The following is a 19,431-nucleotide window of genomic DNA, read 5'->3' on the forward strand; positions in this document are numbered from 1 at the left end:
CTTTAGCAAGAAGTATGGGGGAATCTGAACATAAGTAGGGTTTAATTTGTGGTAATTCTTAGCCCCAGGATTGGTCTCTAATACTTGGGCTCATATGTTGAAAGAACAGATTAATTAAAGGCTCAGGGTTGTCATCACAGACACCACGGTGGTACTGCTCTATTGTGCCGACGCTACTGCTCAGCTGTGTATTGCATGAAGCACAGTATTAAATTGAACTGCAAATTTATACATCTGCAGCTTCATGTTTACTCACAATGACTAAGAAACTGATTTCCATCACCTGCAGCAGGGATTCACATGTAACAACTTGGGTGTGTACAAAAGAGGAGGCAAAATCCCTGTGTAAAATATTTTTTTGCTTTCTTTGATTGTGAGAGCGCTGCCTTTATCTTACATTTTATACCGTCATTGAATCATGACTAAGATCCCACCAGTTCTGTGAGCATAAAGTGCATCCATGTGCCCCTATAGCTGGAGTGCTGTTTTTCTAGCTGCTTCCTATCATGGTGCCTTCAATGCTACTCAACACACTATTGTATATTGTGCTATCATTACACTATAGTGGTCCTTTTCAAGTGAATTGGCTTGTCTGTGCAAGATAATCTGGTTTCAAATTACTGGATGGGCACAATCTAGAGGCACCTCTAATTTTCAGGGGTAGTTTGAGTGGGGCTGTGAAGGGGTCAATAATGAGGATCAAAAGGTATTAGTGCATATAAGAAATATTTGTCATGGCCCTTTGGATTGCACAGAACTAGTAAAAATGCTTTGAACCCTCATTACATATCAGTACTTGCCATTCTTGATGTGTCTTAATTTATACTTCTTTCTGAACTGCTTTTCAGGCCTATCATTTGGCTATTGTTATTCAGGCTGGAAGTACAAGACATAATTTGGCTCTCCAAAGTTGCTATACAAATGCTAAGTATTGTTATTGATTTTCTTCTTACTTTGAATACAGTGTGTGCTGATTGTGCTTCAGAAAACAACATGCAATGTATCACTAAAGAGCCAAGGCCAGAGTGTGAATGTATGATTAATTTCCACGCTAAGGATGGAACATGTCAGGCGTAAGTACTTGTGTTGCTCTGCCAGACTTAAGCAAATTTAGATCCAGTGAGACTGAAAACAGCATTGCTGAGTTCTCATGTTTCCTCTCATCTGTAGTAGAACATCTCTCCAATGAAAATATCATAAACATTACCTGTAATCCGGGCTATTTTAGCTGACTTTCTCACATCGCCATGAAATGTAGGCATTTTGTGGTGCTGATAAGTCTTCAAAGCATAGTTTATAGCACTTAAACACAGAACATGGCAACTCCTCCAGCTCTTGCACAGATGGCTACTGAACAAGAAAGTAGTTAGAAAAGAAGAACAACAACTGGTTGTTAATACCATTTTTCATGACCCAAAGGAGTCTTAAAGTGACTTAGAATTGCCTAACCTTCCTCTCCCCACAACAGACAACCTGTGAGATAGGTGGGGCTGAGAAAAGTGCACTGCAAGAACAGCCCTGTGACTAGCCCAAGGTCTCCCAGCTTGGCTGCATGTGGAGGAATGTGTTCTCAAGATTAGAGACCATTGCTTTTAACCACTACACCATGGCAGCTCACAAGAAGTCAAACACTCTGCTATTACTAGAAGAAGGTTCTGAAAGGAAAGATGCAGGAGTCTGGGGTGAGACCAAGGCTGAGGCTTAAATGGAAAACCTGGATGCCTTAAGCCTACCTAGAAACAAGGCATTTTTCTACAGGTGACCAGGATTTTTGGATGTCCAGTGGGAAACGACATTTCACTGAACAACTATGCTGTTCAGTAAACCCACAAAGGGGAGGGAAGGAGGATAACCTTGAAGGATAACCTTATGATGTCTAGAAGGATATACCTGGGTATCCCAAGAGATCTGAAAGTTTGTAAGAGCTGTAAGAAACAAGCAAGTCATGCTGCTCTCTTCCACTCTGTTCTTTTTGTTTAGGTGCAACTTTGGCTTCTCTGGAAAAAACTGTGAAGACCGTAAGTAGCACAGCTCTGATCATTTTTCAAGAAAAATGAAGAAATTCCTCACTGTAGATACAGCCAAATCCTATCTGCTTCTCTTTCTTCCCCATGTGTACTGCTCCCAGTAGAGCACAAGACCCCACCTTTGCAGTGCAATCCTAACCAGAGTTGTACCTTTCTAAGCCCACTGACTTCAAAAGACTTAACATGGCACTGCAAATCAATCATCACATTCTGAGATATAAGAAAATCTATCTCTCCCCTGTTTTTTACCCAGGCATCACTTCTTTTCCTTCCCTATCCTTTTAAAAGAGAAATTAGGAAAAGATATTTGGGTAAAAAAACGATAATCTTTCTGGAACAGTTTCTTCCTTGGTACCATTCTGTGGATGTAGGTCTATCCCCTTCAGTTATTTTGTTTCCCCCCTCTCCCAGCATATGTGATACAGCCACAGAGAAAGAAAACATCTAAGTCAGTGGTTCTCAACCTAGGGGTCAGGACCCTTTTGGGGGTTCAACGACCCATTCACAGGGGTCATGGCAGGGCAAGCTGCTTGACTGGGGGGCGCTGCCACTGTTGCCGCTCCTCCTGCAGGTGCTCGTGCTTGGCCACCAGCCACTCCAGCAGTGCCTCCAGCGCAGTGCAGTCTCCCGCCAGGTGATCCAGGTGGTGGTGCAGCTCAGTGGGACAAAAGGCAGAACTGAACTGAGAAACCCCAGAAAAAAATCAATTTATATACAATCATGAACAATGGATCTACGTGCCATTGGTCAGTTTTGGTTTCATTTCTGTGAAAGAACACTTGCATCATTTTATGGTTGGGGGTCACCACAACATGATGAATTGTATTAAAGGGTTGAAGCATTAGGAAGGCTGAGAACCACTGATCTAAGTAGTCCAGATGTAGGTGCCCAAGCGGGAAGAGGTGTGGTGCATTGGGACTTGGCCAGAAGAATTCAGCCCCCCTTTTCCTTCTCCACAGTGCCTACATATATGCTACCGTATATAGGTTGTTTGTGTAGAAAATCTCAGAGGCTGAGAATATTAAATCAAAAGTACTCTACAAATGCAACTTTATCGCTTTTAAGTTTTTCATAGCATACTGGAACCTGAGAGCATAGTGAAAATCAGTGACTTTACAAGAGTTTTCTAAGGTTGAAGTTCTATCCCTACAGTGTGTGGAAAATCATGTCTTTTCTCTTATAAAACAGTTTCTATTTTATATTAAAGGGATAGAATTTGCCATGATAATTTTGATCTCCATTTTTACAGATTACCTGGTAGTAATCGTAGTAGTGTCCGTGGTGTGTGGAATTGTTATTGTAGTCTTAGCTGGAGTGCTCATCTATAAATCACTCAGGTAAAAACTGTTTGACAACATGCCATTGCCACGTTTGTCACAATACCATGTTATTCTATTTTTACTTGTTTCAGTTGATCATCCGGTTTCAAGGACTGTACATGAAAACTCTAGCATGGCACCAGGGTAGCCTCCTCTCCAGATGCTTTTTAAAACAAAAGCCAAAAAAGCCCAGCATAGAATGTGGGATGCTGGATCAGCTCCATGCCAACCGCAACTGAATCTTCAACTGACCTCTGTGTCCGTGTTCAAGGAGGCTAGCTGAGCCTCAGAATGAGTCAGGGAGAAAGGTTTCAGTCACTTTGTTTGTCATCTTCTCCTGGAGCATCTCCATAGCCTGGCAATATCCCCCCTGTTCCTCCTGGCCAGCATTTTTGCCCCATTACAGACCTGATCAGAAAGTCCAGGTACATGGATAAAACTGCCTGTGAAGGAAAAGTTCCTCACAAGAGGCTGGACTCTGTCATGGCTGTTTTTCTAGCCTACAGTCCTACCACCAATGCTCACAAGATCCCACAATGTTGTGCCCTAGCTTCAAAGGGCTCTTTAACCAGGGAACAGTTGATAAGGATGTGTTGTGGAGACCTCTGACCTGTTGCCAGCCTTGATGGCAATCTTACTAGTAGGTGGCCTTCCTTCTAGGGCCACCAATTCCAGACTGGGGAATTTCTGGTTGTTTGGAGGTAGATCCTGGGGAGCAAGGAATCTGGGGACAGGAAGGAATTTAGCAATTAGCGTTTCCAGTCAGCAACGCTAGTTGGGTTTTTTGGGTGGCATGGTGATGACATGATGGTGCCCATGTGATGTCCCTTCCAGAGAAAACCTGGATGTGACATCAAGCCGTTCTAGGAATTGCTGATCATTCATAGAGCAACCTGTTATCAAGCCAACACCCGATGGTGATTTTTAATTTGTGTTATGCCGGCTGCTGCTGCCGCAACAGTAAACAAAAGCCAATGAGGGGTACTCCCTACATTTGATGGAAACCTGGTAACCCTGCTCAGTAGAGAATGTATGTGATAGGTTCCACCCTCCAAAGCTGCCATTTTTATAGGAGATCTAATCTCTGTAGCCTGGAGATCAGATGTAATTCTGGGAGAACTTCAGGACCCACCTGGTCATAGGCAACCCTAATCTCTATGCTGGAAAGCCAGGTGGGGCTGAACCCAGACATGAAAGACCAAATAAATTCTTCTTTTAAAAAGCTCTTATCATTACACTGGCTGGGGTGGAGATGACAGATAGTCTTTCCTATCCTTTTTTAACAACTGCATAAAACTACCTGGAAAGATTGGTCCTATGAGTAAGTCCTATTTCTTTCACTTGGCTGTGCAATCTCTGAATGACTGTTTAAATTAGAGATGGGCTAGAGCAGTGGTTCTCAATCTGGGGGTCAGGACCCCTTTGAGGGTCGAACGACCCTTTCACAGGGGTCACGGCAGGGCAAGCAGCTTGGCTGGGAGGGGGCGCCATCCACATTACAGCGTTGTGGGGTAGATCAAGATAGAGCGTTCGTCTGTCTGGAGCAGTGGGAAAGAGTGAGGTCGGCAAGGTGGAACAAGAGGCAGAACGGAACCCTAGAAAAAAAACAATTTATATACAATCATGAACAATGGATCTTCATGCCATTGGTCAGTTTCGGTTTAATGTCTGTGAAAGAATATTTGTAACTATATAGTTTCTGGCCTAAATCCACTGTGTTTTGATCTGCAAAACTCTGTCTAGCACATTGTAAACTCCACTCTTCCTCAAAGAATTTCCCTGTTCTCCATTTTATTCTCTTTATAGCCTATTTATTTATTTATTTGTTTGTTTGTTTGTTTGTTTGTTTGTTTGTTTGTGTGCCGCCCTCCCCAGAGGTTCAGGGCGGTTTACATAGAACATAAGAACATAAGAACGGTACATGAAACAGACTATAATATGTGAGTAAGGTTGACTCAGCCTTCCATCCTTCCGAGGTCGGTAAAATGAGTACCCAGCTTGCTGGGGGTAAACGGTAATGACTGGGGAAGGCACTGGCAAGCCACCCCATATTGAGTCTGCCATGAAAACACTGGAGAGCGTCACCCCAAGGGTCAGACATGACCCGATGCTGGCACAGGGATACCTTTACCTTTACCTAACCATACAATAATAATAACTAATAGTTGTAATCATATGAAGTAGGTAAGGCTGAGATAATGACTGCTCCACAGTCACCCAGCAAGTTTCATGGCAGAGTGTAGATCTGAACCTCCCTCCTATATTCATCTGACATTCTAACCTCTGTGCCACATTGGCTGCCTCAAAAGCCTTTCATGACCTGGGCTGAGATTCAGAAGACGCAGCTCCTCCTCTGTCTACTTCCCCGTGTTTTGAGACCATGCAACAAGATCCTTTTGCCACTACTATTAGAGGTGAAACAGGGCACAGGTGAACATAATCACTTTGAAAAGATATGGGTGTGGGGGGAGATACATACGCTGAGGACAATTAATTATCCTTTGGACAGGATTGATTAAGTATGATGAAATGGAGTTGGCCAGGCCATGCCTTTGTTGAATTTCCTAAATTAAAAAAAAAGAAGTTAACACAGAACTTGGATGCTATTAAACATACACACATATTGCAATGAGAAGGTAAATGGTTTCAAAAGCAGCCACACAGAGTCACTTTCAGTTGCAAAACACCTGGACTGATCACTATTTTGGAGCTAGCAATTTTTATGTGGTTTCTTTAAAAACAAGGGAGAAATTCCGTAACCTCCCTTGTGGTCCTTTAGATACGACAGCTCTCTCCAAGCAGCCAGCTAGGGCCCTGCCAAGAAAATAATGAACAGTTTGCTTGATGGAGGGATTTTTATTAACTATTTGTGTATGTGTGCATATATTTATAGTGCAAAAAAGAATCTTCATCCCGAGAGAACGAGTTTACTAAGGAATGACTATTCATCTACGGGAACAGATTCAGAAAACAAATCTACCACAAATGGTGCTTCAACAGAGAAGATCTTCCCCAAAGTCCTAGTAAAGAGCTCAGCTGACCAAGGAGATCTGACAAGAAACTCTGATGAACGAGGCTTAGCAAACACAGCCTATCTTCCTGAGCAAGACTATGATGATGCTGGTGTAGGTGGCAGTTGTTTCAGAGGGGATATTCATAAACTCCTAGATCTGCATTCTAGATAGCACCTACATTCAACTTACAATCATGATTGTCACAGTTATGATTTGTGGATTAGATTCCACAAAAGAGCCAGTTTGGTGTAGTGGTTAGGAGTGCAGACTTCTAATCTGGCATGCCAGGTTCGATTCTGCACTCCCCCACATGCAGCCAGCTGGATGACCTTGGGCTCACCATGGCACTGATAAAGCTGTTCTGACAGAGCAGTGATATCAGGGCTCTCTCAGCCTTTTCTACCTCACAGGGTGTCTGTTGTGGGGAGAGGAAGGGAAGGCGACTGTAAGCCGCTTTGAGCCTCCTTCGGGTAGGGAAAAGTGGCATATAAGAACCAACTCTTCTTCTTCACATGCCATGTTTTGGCTGCCTTTGATACCAATAATAAGATACTTAATCATTAACACATTACTAAATGTACTTTATAGGTTATTTCTATCAAAATAACTGGTAGGTAATTAACAGTGCAATAAATTGCTTGGATCTAACAGAGTATTTCCATGGGTGGAGGAATCTCTGCCCAGGAAGCATGACTTTCTTGCTTTTCCCTTCCTCCAGCAGCCCAAAATGTCCCCTGAAATGCTGTTCCTTAGGGACATGGTCCTGCCAGGAACAACATGGAGGCAGGGGGGGAGGGGGGATTTAGGCTGGAGTTGGAGTTGGGAGTCAGGGAAGTCATACTCCAGAGACAGAAATCTCTATCAGATCCAAGTCAACTGCACAGTACTAATTCCACAGTGAGCACTTAAATTAAGTGCACTTAGATGATCTCACTCAAGTAAATCTGATCTTGGAAGCTAAGCAAGGTCAGTCCTAGTTATTACTCGGATTAGAGACCACCAAGGAAGTCCAAGGTTGATACGTAGAGGTGGGAAATGGCAAACCACCTCTGAATACCTCTTGACTTGAAAACCTTATAAGATCACCATAATTCAACAGTGATTTGACAGAAGAAGAAAAAAAGATTGGGATTGTGCAGGATTTCACTGCAAAATAACAAATTTACATTTTTAATAATTCAGTGGCAATCCTAAGCATACTTATTAAGGAGTAAGTCCCACTGCACTCAGCATAATTTGCTTCTGAGTATACTTTGTTATACAAAGTATATACTTTGTTATACGCTTGCTCCTGGGGAGGAAAGCTATGGCAAATCTAGACAGCATCCTAAAAAGCAGAGACATCACCCTGCCAACAAAAGTGCGTTTAGTCAAGGCTATGGTCTTCCCAGTTGCAATGTATGGCTGCGAAAGTTGGACCATAAGGAAGGCCGAGCGTCAAAGAATTGAGGCTTTTGAACTCTGGTGCTGGAGAAGACTCTTGCGAGTCCCTTGGACTGCAAGGCGAACAAACCAGTCAGTCCTAGAGGAGATCAGCCCTGACTGCTCTTTAGAAGGCCAGATCCTGAAGATGAAACTCAAATATTTTGGCCACCTCATGAGAAGGAAGGACTCCCTGGAGAAGAGCCTAATGCTGGGAGAGATCGAGGGCAAAAGAAGAAGGGGACGACAGAGAATGAGGTGGATGGATGGAGTCACTGAAGCAGTAGGTGCAAACTTAAATGGACTCCGGGGAATGGTAGAGGACAGGAAGGCCTGGAGGATCATTGTCCATGGGGTCGCGATGGGTCGGACACGACTTCGCACATAACAACAACAAATACTTTGTTAGGTCTGCACTGTTCGAGACATATGATTTAGTAGGAAAAAACAAGTCAAAGCAGTGTTCTGAGCAGCCTAATGCTACTGCATGCTCTTGCCTTGACTAAATTTCTTGTTCTTTTCTCTTTTTTTACTGTCAATATTTAAAGCCTTCCACCTTTGAAATGACAACCCGGCGCAAATTATGAGTCCATTCAAAAGCAAGATTGATTCACTGTGGATCTGAATACTACTGGCGATGAAGAACCGTCCTTCTTCCACCACACAATTACCGGGCTGGCAATGTTCTTAAATGCTAGCAGTTGTCTCTCAAAATATGGGCACACCATGAGATGAAATTGTTTGTGGCTTTTGTTTTGTTTAAACCAGTGGAGGAAAACAGAGAAAAGCATACTACTGTTTATCATGGCTTTTAGATGTCTTTCACCACAGAAGTTCAGACGGCAGAGGAGTACTTTTAACTGCCATGCGATCTCACAATATTTCCTCTGCTGTTACTACTCTTGATTGCATCTTAAGACAAGGATTGGCCATAGTGTTGAAATCTACAAGGAGCAGTATGGGGACAAAGGGATAAAAACAACTCATAACTTTTCCCTTTTCAACCCAGACCTGTCACTTTATCATCATAAAGTGATTTGCCATTTATAAACTCTTAGTTAATTTCCCAGTCTCTCTGTGTTATTTTCCTACTCCTTTACCTTACATACTCTGCATTTTAAAGGCAATGACAATGTTCACTTTCATCAGTCATATTTGCTTGCCTATTTGGGGAGTACCCCTTCCCACTATTTCCCCCCTCCCCACATGATTTGCTGTTAGAGGGAGCCACCTGGAGGCTTAAGAAGTAATCAAAGAAAGGGTAGGGGATATAATTTAGATTTTTTCTTACACATCTAAATCTCCCAAACTGTATAGACTTTCAGAGATTTGAGCATTTTCCTCTCTTTGAGTCCCCAATACAACCTCTGTAGAGGGATTGGTGGCTTGCGGCAATTGACAAGCTGAGGGGAGGGGGAGAGGGAGTTTGCATTGTTTTCCCTTGTTGGGAGGCAAAAAGATGTGACGAGGCAACGGGAAAACTCAGGAGAGGCCTCCCGTCAGGAAGCTTGCAAGCACGTGGCTTCCAACCACACATTTGCAAGTAGGAAGTGGTGTGAGTTTTACAGTTCCATGTGGAATCAGTCCAGATTTCAACACTTCAGATTGCAGGTAGTATGTTACAATTTTGCAAGATCCCTCACATAGGAAGTTCACACATCTATAAAACTAGAACAAAATGGAGAAAAGCTCTACAATTATCTCCTGCTTACGGTCAGTTTTTTTAACCTAGTGGGAAATTCCAGAATGTCATCTCCTACTGTCTTCAGTGAAGCAGCAGAATCTGTTCTACCACTTCAGGTCTCACTGCATTGTCCTGCAAGTATTGTCCTGCAGGTATCAACCAGACCAAACCACTATCAATTTATCTCAGTCTTTTAGGGTTTTTTTTTGGGGGGGGCATTCAGGTTAAAATAGGGGATCAAAACCTGATCAGTTCCACCCAGTTAGTAATTGGGCAGTCAAGCTGAACTGAAGTTATAGAAATAGTGAAATGAATAAAGGAAGAATTATTAGTTTATTAGAGTCAAATTTCAAGGCTTCAGAACAAGATCACTGGGGATTCCTTTATGCAGTATTTAGAAAAACATTTCCAGACTTTAAGTCATCTTTCACATTGCGAGGGGTTACATATGATTCCAAAGAGCACCTTAAGGATAGCATAATATTCAAGCAATTCTCCACTATACTAATGGCATTTAAGGCTGCTTAAGTATCCTCTTAAAGAACACGGAATGTTCACATAACGCTGGTGGTATTTTGAAGAATTAGGTTCTTCTCAGACCATGAGATAGACCCCCTAGAAGTCTCAGAGCATCAGGAGGGTGAACCTCAAGGCATGATGCAAGTTGATACAAGGGAAAAGTTTTGAAAGCTGAACAGTTTCTCGAAGGCAATCCTGGATTTGTGAAGGAGGCTGCTTCCTGTCTGCCTATTATCCCAACCTAATTTTGAAAGGACAGTAAGGAAGAAACACTCTTATGTTCTAAGGATGTATCTGTGTGTACATTAACGTTCTAATCTTTTTAACCACATTTGTGAATCAGGGCTCCAGTTCTCATACCCTTACACGCAGAAACATGCGTCCACAAGTAAAGGATAGCAAAGATGGCTGATGAAAGATTGGGACAAGCGGAAGGGAGAGTAAGTTTAGAAAGTGGGCTGGGTTTTAAAATTTGGAAAGCTCCAATGTAAGATGTGGCTTTTAAAATCATTTTTAAAACCCCACCGATATAAAATGCTTACTGAGTCTATATTGCTGAAAGTCAAGCTATGGCTTGGGAATGAACCGCTACCAAGGCAAGCAACCCCTCCCAAGGGGTGATGTATACTATGTCAAGCAGGCCTACTGCAATATGGAAGAGGTCTGAGCCCTTAGCAAATTAAAACATGATCTGTGTAGGGTCAAATTCCTTGTGGAAACACACCACAATCCTCTGCTTTTCATACACCAAATGAAAGGGAATAATGCACACATACTACAAGATTTCAGCCTTGAGACTGCTAACATTAAGGGCAGCCAAGATGTATTGGCTGACAGTTTGTCTTGCTAGGGGGGTGGGAGTAAAGTCTTGAACTGTATTATCTGTTATTCTGCTTAATTGTATACCTAATATTGTTACCTTACATTCTCCTAATCTACCTCACCTGATTGTCTAATAGTTTGCTTTGATTAGTTATCTTGACTTCAACCATGGTGTGGTCGTGGGTTTCAACTTCCTTAAGAGGGGCATGTCAGGCAAAGCATCTCCCATCCCTCCTCCCAAGGGTTAATGTGTGCTAAGCCAAGTTATTTCCATCTTATTATCAGTGCTCCCAACTGGAACTTGGCTGTGTCAGGTTCTCTTATCTTCAGGGACTGAGCACTGCCTGGCATAATTAGTTACATGAGAAACATGGTGTCTCAGGATGGGAGGGAGAGAGCTAGAGAGGGATAGGGTAATTTTCTAGCGGATTCTAACAAGGATGGATTTTAATTGGTTCAGTGTCATCACCTGACTCATGCAGGTCTGGGAATTGAAGTAAATTAGGATAGGTTGGCTTTCCAGAGGCCCACATCCCATGCAGTGAGGAGAATACTTCAGAACTGCAAGAAAGTAAGAATTTGCCTCCTTATGCTGAGCTTTAAATGTTAGTTGGTAACCTAGCTGTTATTATTTTCTGTGTTGCTTGTTTTAGAGTGTTGTATTCTACCTAATAAATGTGCTAAATTAATATTTCTAAGTTTCTTCTAATAAAATTATTTGCACACTCCAGCACTGAGGACCCATGGGGTTCAGTCAGGAATTTCTGACGACCCCAATGAATTCAGTAGATCTTATTTTTCAGTCAACACGTGTATGGTTGAAATGAACAGAATCCAGATTGAGTTCCAGGCACCAATCTAGGTGGCTTTGAATACAGGTGTGGGAATGTTTTTCATGTTTGTACACTCAGATGTATATTTTGGGTCTAGCAGATAACCATCTTATCCAAACCTAAATTAAGAAACAGACAAACTGCTTTTTTTTTATGATAATTTTATTGTTTATTATTATATAAAGCATTTACAGAGAAGTTGTAAAGAAAAAGCGACCAGTTGATATGGTTTGCCATCTCTTTTAACATAGATATTTAGTTTTCATCACATATTATTCCTAGTCTAAAAGTTTTTACCATTTTTCTTAGCCAAGTGATTGTTAATACATATGAGATCTATTATAGGAATACATTCTGTTATTATCTTAAATGATATTAGGTCAGTCTCCTTCATAAGTTGGCCCTAACCCAAGAATTACTACTGTTGTCTTGTTAATGCCTATAAAATATGGTTTGTCATCCTCTTTTGGCATACATATTAACATACATATTCAATTCCCATCGCATATTAATCCTGATCTAGGAGTTATTACCATCTTTCTTAACAAAGTAGTTGTTGATACATAGGAAGGTATAATCTATTATAAGGATATATTCTATTATTGTCTTAAGTGATATAAAGTCAGTTCCCTTCATATATTAGACCTGTCCTAAAGGTTGCTACTGCTTTTTTTTTTTTCTCACAAGAAGCCAGGAGAGTACTCCATTGTTCAGCTCATCTTTCAGGTGGTCGCAGAAAATGAAATTGTATTTTTTTCCGTAGTAGAGTGTTTCTGATTGTCCTTCTGTCAGGGCCAAAGAAATCTCTTGCTTGATTCTTGCTTGTAATCGCCTTTGAGGGGGCTCTGAATCCTTTGTCAATCTGGATCTCTTCCTCTGGTCGCACAGAAATATCTCCTGATAGCTTCCTAGTTGCTGTCGCTTTTGAATAGACTCTTTTTATTTTGCTGATCCAAGTCATTTCCTGCTCTGAATAGACTTCCAGGTTTTTGGTACTTTCCTTCCATGAATCTGTTTTCCCAGGTTCTTTAAAGATACTTTGGGTTTTTACATCTCTGGCACTCTCTCCCTCCAGTTGATTAACTTCCAGACATTGAAGTTTCACTTGATTTACTGTTAGCTGAGCTGCGTCATCAGCTGGTCTCTCCGGATCTTGGGCTCCATCCAAAAGCTCCCCCTTAGTCCCACGAATTTCCTTTTCCAGCTTATTGACTGCTTTCAGTATCTCTGAGTTTCCTTTGCATAACAAATGGAAAAGCTGTGCCTTTGTTAATTCTTCCATAGTTCTAGGCAGTCACAAACTATAAACAGAAAGTCTCGTGAGGTCTCGCGGGAGCACGAGCGATCCCAAATTATCAGTTTGTCGATCTCCGTATCAAGTCAAATTCTCCCACTGAACGTTCACCCATAAATCTTCAAAGCACTCTCTTTGTTTGGTTAATGGGTGTAATTAGCTGGGAGTCTCTCACTCGGGGAAAGGAGGAATTCGCTTGTAAATTGGTTGAGGGGGGGGGAGGGAAGAGCTTGTGAGAGGAGAGAGAGAAAAGCCAGAAAGCTTTCAATTCTTACTGTTGTAGGTTCCAGCTTCTGTCAGCTTCTGCTCCTATCGATCTGGTAAATGATGGTCTGGGAAGAATGTGAGGTCGGCTGGTCGTTTCAAGCTTGTAAAGTTGTTTGCAACAAAGACGCCATCGTGACCTTGAGCTCAAGCCGCTATTAATCCAGGGAGGTCTTGCTTCTCCCTACGGATCTGTAGGGCCCTCAGGTCACCGTTCCCGGTTCCTGGGGCGACCGGTGAGCAGATTTGCGTATCTGTTCAGGTCAGCCAGGTGCATAAGCCCCTGACCCTCGGCATGGCTTAAGAGCTGAACTGAAGTCCAGCTTTCTTTATGGCGCCATCTTGAGGTCTCCTCCAGACAAACTGCTTTTATATTCTGTTTTAGGAACTGGTTGCTAATAGATTTTTTCCTGTCATTTCCAACAGACCCATTTTAGTAACCAGCTGATAGCAGAATTTATTGGCTTGTTCTTACAAACCCAATTGCATCAGGTTAGCAAAGCATGGCTGAGTCACTTTTGGGGAAGCCTTTTTTCTTCCATTTTCTATTTCTGAATCGCTGTGAGATGCTTTTTAAAATGCCCATAGCACTTTCTACAATGCTGCCTTCCCTCCCCCACCCTTTTTTTGCCGCACTATCTTCCTTGTAGATTGCTTAATGATCTAAGTTGAGCACTATAGTCCTATTAGTCCTATAGTTGAGCAACATAGCCCTTCAGTGCTATAAAAGCACCATAGAAATGCCTTGATTCCATTCTCAGGGGTGACGCTATAACACTGAAATGCTATATTGGCTTGGCACTATAGTGCTCAACTTAGAACACTAAAAAGCAAACTACAAGGGAGATAGTGAAGTGAAAAAAGGTGTGTGTGGGAAAGGGGTACTGTTTGAAATGAAATGCTTCACAGATGGCTTATTAATGGAAGGAAATTCACTATGTGAAACACTCATCCCTGTATTGCTTTATTTTAGGGGTTTCCAAAGTGGGCGGTATGCCCCCCCCCCGGGGGAAGTGGAAAGATCCAGGGGTGCAGTGAGGAATTTTGGTGTAGTAAGGGGATGGTAAGGAATTTGGGGGCAGTAGAGGGGCAGCAGCCTGACTCTTCCTAATGCAGCTGAATTTTCCTAGTGAGAGACATTCCAAGGTGGCTCTGCCTAGTAGCAACCTTGCCTCTGCCTAGTAGCAACCTTCAACTTCCTTGCTGGTCTCCCATCCCCATGCTGAACAGGGCTTCCTGGAGAAAACAACTACTTCAGAAGGTGGGCTGGATGGGATCATATTTCTGCTGAGCTCCTTCCCCTCTTCAGACTCTCTTTCCCAGGATCTACCCCAGATCTCCAGGAATTTCTTAACCCAAGGTTGGCAAACCTTTCCCAAAAGTTTCCATCTTTGGGAGGCTGGAAATGCCTTCTCCTGTTTGCTCCTGGCCATGAGGATTTCCATTTCTTGCTTCTCTCTCTGTTTATCCCCAGTGAGCACCCAAAATAGCTTTTACAAATGACTTTACAAAGAATTTATGGTACATTGTTTTTTCCAAACTAAAATATGGCCACTGCCTAACAATCAAAAAAGAAGAGTAGGCAATATAGTGTCTTCAATTTGCAGTGGATCTAACACCAGGAAAGAAGTGTATGTTCATATGTGTGTGTGGGGGGGGCACTAGGGGTGTGGCCTGAGAGCCAGGGGGGTAGCAGCATGAGAAAGTTTGGGAACCACTGCTTTACTTGAAATCTGGCCAGCAACGAATAATATCCAGTTTAGAACAGCAACATGAGAATCTTCGCCATGTGTCTCTGCTTTGCCACATGTGTTAAGCAAATGAAGAAGACCCATGAGCCACGAGTATCACTGAACTGAAATAAAGGTGATGTGGACAGCTAGGAACATAGCAAAATTCTTCTTTATTGTTAAGCCACACAAGAGCAAGAATGAGATCCAGATTTACACTTGTTTTCAGCCACTTTCCTCAGTAGCTCTCTCTTTTTATTCCAATAAATGTGCTTTGTTCCAGTAACTATATAATGCTTTTCAGTATCAACCAGACCATTGGTTCTGTTGTTCAGTGGCGATCCTTGATAAGATGCTGACTTTGGCCACCGGGGTGCCTCCTACTGGACTCTTGCTCTTTTCTATTCCAAAAATGGTTCTTTGTTCCTTCATGCAAACACTTTGGAGCTACTTCCTTAAACCTTGATTCTCCATTTGCCTTCCATTTAAATTATTATGCAAACATATGACATTCTGGCACGCTAAGTTCATAACCAACAGAATCTATGTCAGTGTTTTTTTTATAGACTTATCCATTTGGAGATGGCCTCTATATAACATGTAATAGAGTAACTATATAACATGTAATAGAGTAACCATTGAAAATCATTTTCTCCTCCACAAGTTACATAGGCACTTCTGAAAAAAACTCACAGTTTGCAATTGAGATTTAAATTCAATATATCGAATTCTTAACAGGCTCCATCAGTGGCTATCTTAATCCAGAGACTGGCCATGGGCAGACAACACAAATCCTTCTACCTGAGAGAACCCCCAGGTTTGCAGAGAAATCTGAAATTTAAACATACAATATTTCATTGGGCTAAAATCTCACAAAATACTAAAGTTTGTGCCTGAGCATTTAAGAAATGGATTCCTTCTGGAATCATAGTGACCATTGGGGTTGCTAGGTAATCAGAACAATATTGCCAGTTTCTGCCAGTAAAAGGCAAGAAGGGATGGTAAATTACAGGTCCGTTTTGGCCTCCCAGTACCACCTTCTGCCTTGGAGACTGGACTCTTTGGGGGTGAGACTGGACTCTTTGGGGGCAACTTGCTATCAGGCAATTTGTACAACTCGCCCAGGTGTGACGGTAGCTGCAAGACAACAAGATGCCATACAACTAAACTGGGCCCAGTGGTAGCTTCTGTATAACACATGTGACTTGGTCAGGCCCAACAGTGGCCACCACATAACTCTCCTGAATGGTTTGCTGCTGCAGGACTTTTGTGGCTCAGTCAGAATTTTCCCAGGTAGAGGGTGCCGGGGGGGGGGGGGATGGACCAAGATCCAGTCTGGCATAGGGCTCAGAATCAAAAGTCAAAGTCAAAAGGAACCCTTGTAGGCATCTAGGAACATATATTTAAAGCAGATGAGTGGACATGAAGTAGCTTTAAAAATCAGCTTTCTCAAGAACAGAAATCGGAAAATCAAATACTGCTGTTCCAGCATCAAATTTGCACTGGTTAGAGGCTAAAGTTTTGTAAAGAGTTTAGCCAAATGAACAGTTCCAACACTCTGAGCATTTCAGGAACATACTTGGGGAAAGATACTTGTTTGAACTCTTGTAAGCTTGATTGTTAATTGTCACTGAGAAAGGATTTATGAAACTTTAGTCTGTACCTGATGCAAGTTTAATATCATAGTAGCAGTATTTGAATTTTTCATTTCTGATTCTGAGGAAGCTGATGATTATAGCCATTTCATGTCCACTCATTTGCTTAAAAGACTGACATTCCTGACTGCCTACATGGGTTCCTTGGGACTTTGACTTTTGACTGCAATTTACCGTGTACTCCTCCTTATCCTTATCCATTGTTCCTCTTTATATATTTGTGAAACAGGCCTGGCGTGGAGGCAGTGTGAGATGGAATAGGATCCTCCCTCTCCACCTCCCATCCTCCCTCCTTGCCCGCTCACAGGGGGGAGGAAGATTCCCTCCCCTGTGGCCCACAAAGCGCTTGAGGCGGCGAGAGCACTTTACGGGCCCCAGGGAAGTGGCTGCGGCACCGGCGGCCCACGGGGGCTGCGGGGGGGGGGGGGGCTTTGAAAGCCCATTCTTAGGAACGGGCTTTGCAGGCAGTATTGTGTATAACAAGAGTGTCAGGCTAGGATCTGGGAGACTCATATCTCCACTCTGCCCTAAAGGCTTGCTGGATGCCCTTGGGACAATCTCTCTTTTGGCCTAACTTATCTCACAAGGTTGTTGGAGAGAATGATGTGAGCTGTGTAGAATCACCACTGGGGAGAAATATGTGGATATAAATGATGAAAAATAATACCTAAGACTGGAGACAAGGTGGAGGGCAGAAAAAGAAATTTTGGTTAGAAAGAAGGAAAGGGAAAAGGATACAATGGCTGCCTGGAGGACTGAGTGAGAGGAAATGGTATGGACGAGAAGATGCAGGAGGAAATGTAATGACCTTCTTAAGTCCTCACAGGTTCCCCACTTGTTCGAAGGCACAATTGCTGAGCAATGTGTCACCTTTCCTCTTGTATTCAGTGGCTCACACTCAGCAATTGCTCCAACTAATTGTCTGATTCAGAAACTCATGCTGGTCTCCTTGAGCCTCTGTGACCCAAAGTTAATCAAGAAGGTGTTGCGTATAGTTCTGCTGCCTCACCTGCTTCTTCCTGCTTGATGACAGCATATCATTGGTGTAAAAAGGCCAAATAAACTATCCTGTGCAGACACTGCCACAAAGAACAGTACATATATTTTAAAGCTCTTGTTTCTTTTACTTCTCTTTATCATTTAAGAGAACCTGAAATAAAAGCAAAGGACCCTGTAAATAATTTGTATTAACTTCCAACTGAAATGCCAGCAAATTCATCTAGCAGCTACTGAAGATGTATAGCCAGTTTTTGAGTAAAAGGGGGGATATGATTATTTTTGTAGCATATGCATTTTCCGTCTCCCATTTTTGTCCATATATACAGATATAAAGGGCCTGTCCAACATTTGCATATGCTCAAAATGAATTAAGCATTATTTATGCATCCAATTGGTTTCTAAATGACTTCAGGAGAGCTTTGAAAGTTGGATGTGTTCCATCATTACCTTCAAACCCATTTTGCATGTTTTTAGAAGACTATATTTGTACCCTTTGCTTTAGATATTTCTCCTTTTTCAGTTTATTTTCTATTGCAAAAAACACCTCTGCAAGTATCACGCATTCATGCTTTCACCAGGAATACAACTTCTAAGTCTTTATTTGGTCTGACCTTTGAAACTGTATTGTGTGCGTACATTATAGTGTTATTCAAAGAAAGTTCATAAACAGCTTTACAAAATGTAAAACTTCCACAAGATGGTGCTATATAATAACTCTGGTTCAGAAACTTGAGTTCAATAGTTACCATTTTGTTATTGTTAATTTATGACTTATCAATGAAATGAACAAAGTTTTATTGCACAAAGTTTTATTGCACTGTGTGATGGATATGACCATAAATATGGGGAGAAAATTGGTGGATTTGACCAAAAAAGAAAAAGAGAAAATAAAATATCTCTGTGTAAATTTATGATTTATTATATGGCATGTGTCTGAGATCTGAGGGTCGTCTGGCAGCGAGGCAAAGGATGTTCAAAGGTGGTTCTCCATTGCTTGCCTCCACATGACCCCTAGTGTTCCTTAGATGAATTTTATTGAACAATTTTACTGTGTATTTGATTTTGCAATGGCTTATGGCAGTCTTTTTCAACCTTTTGATGGTGGAGGAACCTTTGAAAGAATTTTTCAGGCTTTGAGGAGCCCCAGAATACTGTCAGCTGGCTACGCCTCCTGACCACATGTCCAGAAATGATATCACCACCCACATTAGCAGGAAGGCTTGAGGAGAACTGAGTGGGGGAGAGACAGGGGGCAGTTTAAGGTAGAGGAAGAAGACAAATTGGTTCTTATATGCTGATTTTCTTTACCCGAAGGAGTCTCAAAGTGGCTTACATTCACCTTCCTTTTCCTCTCCCTACAACAGACACCCTGTGGGGTGGGTGAGGCTGAGAGAGCCCTGATATCACTGCTCGATCAGAACAGCTTTATAAGTGCCGGGAGGAGCCCAAGGTCACTCAGCTGGCTGCATGTGGGGGAGTGGGGAATCAAACCCAGCTCGCCAGATCAGAAGTTCGCACTCCTGACCACAACACCAAACTGGCTCATGCAGGCACATAAACCATGAGAGAACTTGCTTGCACATGGGAGAGGGATCAGTGGAAGTAGCTCGTAGCTGAGTCTATTAAGGCAGGAAGGGAAAGGCTGTGGATTCCTGGGGGTGTACAGATCCCTGGTGGAATGCCTGGCCTGTGGCCTAGTGCAATAAAGTTTGATTCCTTAGAGGAACTCCATCCAAATCTTTTGAGATCTCCATCCAAATACATCTGTTTGGAGATCTCCACCCATCTGTTGTGGGGAAAGGAAGGGAAAGGTGACTGTAAGCTGCTTTGAGACTCCTTCGGGCAGTAA

General features: G+C 42.4%; 1 protein-coding gene across 50 annotated transcripts in view; it reads left to right on the top strand.

Annotated features, from left to right (window-relative positions):
• MUC13 (mucin 13, cell surface associated) overlaps positions 1-11,496 on the top strand; it is a 59,974-nt gene extending 48,478 nt beyond the window's left edge. For all 50 annotated transcript variants that reach the window (XM_077320364.1, XM_077320374.1, XM_077320370.1 and 47 more), the window contains 5 exons: positions 965-1,073; positions 1,981-2,018; positions 3,277-3,364; positions 6,240-6,471; positions 8,331-11,496. In XM_077320364.1, the coding sequence (XP_077176479.1) occupies positions 965-1,073; positions 1,981-2,018; positions 3,277-3,364; positions 6,240-6,471; positions 8,331-8,369 (506 nt within the window). In that variant the 3' untranslated portion in view covers positions 8,370-11,496. The remainder of the gene's footprint in view (positions 1-964; positions 1,074-1,980; positions 2,019-3,276; positions 3,365-6,239; positions 6,472-8,330) is intronic.
• The last annotated feature ends 7,935 nt before the right edge of the window (positions 11,497-19,431 follow it).

This window comes from Paroedura picta, chromosome 2 (assembly GCF_049243985.1).
Source record: "Paroedura picta isolate Pp20150507F chromosome 2, Ppicta_v3.0, whole genome shotgun sequence".
Classification (NCBI taxonomy): domain Eukaryota; kingdom Metazoa; phylum Chordata; class Lepidosauria; order Squamata; family Gekkonidae; genus Paroedura; species Paroedura picta.